The sequence below is a fragment of the Myzus persicae genome, unplaced genomic scaffold (genome assembly GCF_001856785.1).
Source record: "Myzus persicae strain clone G006 unplaced genomic scaffold, MPER_G0061.0, whole genome shotgun sequence".
Classification (NCBI taxonomy): domain Eukaryota; kingdom Metazoa; phylum Arthropoda; class Insecta; order Hemiptera; family Aphididae; genus Myzus; species Myzus persicae.
This window is the reverse complement of record NW_019101963.1, coordinates 121-3,703: the sequence shown is the minus strand read 5'-3', so window position 1 is coordinate 3,703 and position 3,583 is coordinate 121. Positions and strand designations below refer to the sequence as shown.

General features: G+C 27.1%; 1 protein-coding gene across 1 annotated transcript; it reads right to left on the bottom strand.

Annotated features, from left to right (window-relative positions):
• Positions 1-668: 668 nt before the first annotated feature.
• On the bottom strand, positions 669-3,215 carry LOC111030868 (cytochrome b561-like). The gene is made up of 5 exons (XM_022310570.1): positions 3,021-3,215; positions 2,780-2,921; positions 1,281-1,489; positions 972-1,126; positions 669-891 (listed from the first exon to the last, which is right to left on the bottom strand). The coding sequence occupies exons 1-5, from the start codon at positions 3,198-3,200 to the stop codon at positions 732-734; spliced, it is 846 nt and encodes a 281-aa protein (XP_022166262.1). The 5' UTR covers positions 3,201-3,215; the 3' UTR covers positions 669-731.
• Positions 3,216-3,583: the final 368 nt, after the last annotated feature.

Here is a 3,583-nt window from a genome sequence, read left to right as displayed (position 1 = left end):
ACTATAATACAGTTAGTCAGTCGAGAAGTACACAAGCACATGGATTAATATTTTTAATTTAACAGTTTATTTAACGAATTCTACTCATCATCGAACAATTATTTATAAAGCATTTTTAAGTATTCTTGAAGCACCTATACATTTTACTATGTATTTTTTATTACTTGTATGCCTACTTTTTTAAAAGACGATTCATTAATACACTTGTTATTTCAATGATACAGATTGAATATTATTATTTTTAACATTATTAGGATAATAATGTTGAAATTGAGTAATATAAAAAGTACCTGATATAGGATTTGCTATTAAATTGTGAATCAGTTGTGAATCCCGTGGCATTAAAAACACTATTCTTAGTCAGGACTAAGGTTAAATCTAGTTTGGTATTCTTTAAAAATATTGGACGGTTGTCAGTATACACTACAGAGGAAATCAATTTTCTTAGATACTTCTCCAAGCGTAAAAAAACACTACTGACTACAATCCTCTAAACAATTTTAAAGCAATCATCAGTAGGAGCAGATTTTATCAAACTTGGAAACATTTCTATTGCGATATTAATAATATTGCTTTTAAATTTCATATTATTAACAACACCTCTAATATGTACTTGTGTAAACAAAACAAAAGATGGATAATTCGTGACATAGTTTCACTGTCGGGCATTTTTTTGGTAGGTGTATTTATTAAAATAATTTTAATACAAAATCACAAAATTAAAATTAAGTTCAAGTCCTATTATTTGTCACTCCTCCATTTGGCTTAGAAGATCTTTTATATTCCGGTTTGATCAATATGTACACGACCAATACACCATAAGCAATTAATACTATCCCTACAAAGTTTAAAAATAGTCCTTCCGTCGGCATATGCTCATTCTGCAGGTTCCTGTAATAATACAAAACATTCTTGTATTACATAAATATTTACAAGCCTCATTCATATGTTTTTTGATGTTGAATACATACAATGCAAATATGATTTTTTCACTAAATCCAAGAACTGAAGTTATAATCGATAATACGAAAGTCAGTATACCAAAAATTATGTGGTACGGCATAACAGCTTGTTTATATTTCATCCCTATTTCAGGGTAAAGAAATGATATAAATCCACTTGTAAACTGTAAAATATATTAAATTGGTACACAATAAATAATATTTTATAAAAACGAGTTAACCTTTTTATTGTATTGATACTTTATGTGCTATGTGCACCTTTAATCTATTTACATTTGAGTATTTTTAATAAAAGAAAGACATTTCTATTCAACTTACCTGTGAGAGGAACATTATAACAGTAATAATTCCCAACCAACTGTGCAAACTGTAAAATTTTGGAATAGGTGGATTAGCAATTAAATTTGAATTTAAACCAGTCCATATACCAAGTATTCCGAAGATGACTATGCAGCTATGAATTGTTGCATGCTGCATCTTTAATTTTCGTTTTGTAGTATTCCGAAAATTTCTGAAATGTAGGATCGCTAAAAAAAAATAATACAAATGTAATACAGTTAATTGTTCGTATATAACTAAATAAGAAAAAACAATTTTTACAGAATTTTAACAAAAAATCTAATAGGTAGCTGCCTCCAGTTTCCAAGTGTATCTCATCATTAAGTATTAAATATATTCATATATTATTATAATGGTCAGTGATCCACAATGGACGTGTTAAATTTAAATTCAATGATAAATCAAAGTAAATAAAAACAATTCTGAGAGGATACGGTAGAAAGCCTACTAATTTCTAAGGACACTTGATAATATTATACCAATATTACTATTGATTGATTGATTGATTTTTCAACTATTAATATGGAAGGATGAATTAATTGTTGCCCAAAACATTGCATAACTAATTATATTATAAAATAATTTATATTGTATTGCTGTTAATTTATAATGCAATATCACGTACCTACAGTAGAATAGGTTCATCGTATAAATTGCTTAACTTCAGTACAAATATTTAAAATTTCAACAGTTTAATTACATTCAAAACTAGCATTACATTATAACTAGAAATTAATTTTGAAATGTTGTTAAAGTCAACATTTATAGCATAAAACGCATATATAATTGTGATGTATTTTAAAATTTGTTTGGAAGAACAACTTTTCAGAAATCTTGTATTGAATTTTCAAGCTTTTTAACATAGAAACAAAATTCGATAAAAAAATTTAACTCAAACATTTTGGTATATTTCTATAAATAGCTCTAAAGAGCCAAAATTATACCATACATAGAAAATTCTGTAAATTCTTTTTGTAAGTTTTTGCTGAATAATTATAAAAGTACTGAGAAATTTTACTCTTGACTTCTCAAAGTACCGACAAGATCAACTTTCTTACCTGCAAAAACTACCCTTAATATTGAAAGTTAAAGAATTTTTTCAAATTAAAAGGTGCGATCAGAGGGAAAAAACACATTAGATATTGAAAAAGAATTAATACGTTCATCCTCATCGGTCGGCCCAAAATCTTAAATGGTTGAAATATTTGCATCAAAACGTTATATTAGAAGTCATAACATATCTGTCATGCTTTTAACTGCCACATAAATATATAATCAGTACTTAATTACAAACCAGGTACCTACTATTTTTATTTTGATATAAAATGTTATTTTTTTAAGGATATATCATTCATATTATTATTCTATTATTATATAACGGCTAAATCATTTAAGTACCAATTAAAATCCTAAGATGAAAACCTAATCTCTTATTCTAATAAATTAATATTTATTTAATGTTTTAAATAAAGTCTTACAATTTGCGAATAAATAAATAAAAGTGATTGTCATTAATAAAGGGTGCCAGTTGCATATATGTATTGTGCCGCTAAATCCGAAACCAGTCCGATATATTTGAAGCCATAAAAAGACTGATAATATAAGAAATATTCCAATTAACTGAAATCAAAAATATTTAATTATATTTTTACAAGAATTTTATTAATACGCTGAACTTGGACATAATTCAATAAATAAATAAATATCTCGTGCAAATACCTGAAATATTGTATAAATTGACAAATAGCCAGGAATCTGATCATTATTCATGGGTTCTATATTGTGGCCGTTCTGTTTAATATTTGTAACACAATTATTGTTCGGTGTAGGAGTTTCTTGGTTACTACCGTTTTCCAATTCCACTGTAACTGCAATAAAAATAAACTTAAGTCGTAACATGTGGTTATCGCAAATAATTCATAATCATCAGTTAACACTTTAACAGTTTATTTTTAAGTGTTCGAAGCTACCGCGATCACCTAACCGACACCAGTTGTACAAAAATTTTCCTCGATACGCTACAATTTTTTTTAAAGCAGCCAATATCAACGATTACTACGGTATGGCTTATTAATTTAATAAAATACAGTGTACTTTGCATTTGAAAATTCAAATTTGTAATAGCTAATGTATGGATGCATTTTCATTAATTTTTGACATCTTCAGTATAAATTCATAGTTTTACCGGCGATGATGGCTATCCATCACGACGAACCCAACGAATTAAAAGCAAAGAATGAAATAAATAAGGCAACAAATAATTCTTCTGCCGAAATGAAAAC

What these genes read in the sequence shown, in the direction of transcription:
- LOC111030868 (XM_022310570.1), bottom strand. Translation starts at nt 3,200, where the DNA reads ATGTTACGACTTAAGTTTATTTTTATTGCAGTTACAGTGGAATTGGAA. An exon ending in TATTTATTTATTCGCAAATT is followed by an intron (nt 1,490 to 2,779) that starts GTAAGACTTTAT and finishes ATTTTTTTTTAG; the next exon opens with CGATCCTACATTTCAGAAAT. An exon ending in GAAAAAATCATATTTGCATT is followed by an intron (nt 892 to 971) that starts GTATGTATTCAA and finishes GTATTATTACAG; the next exon opens with GAACCTGCAGAATGAGCATA.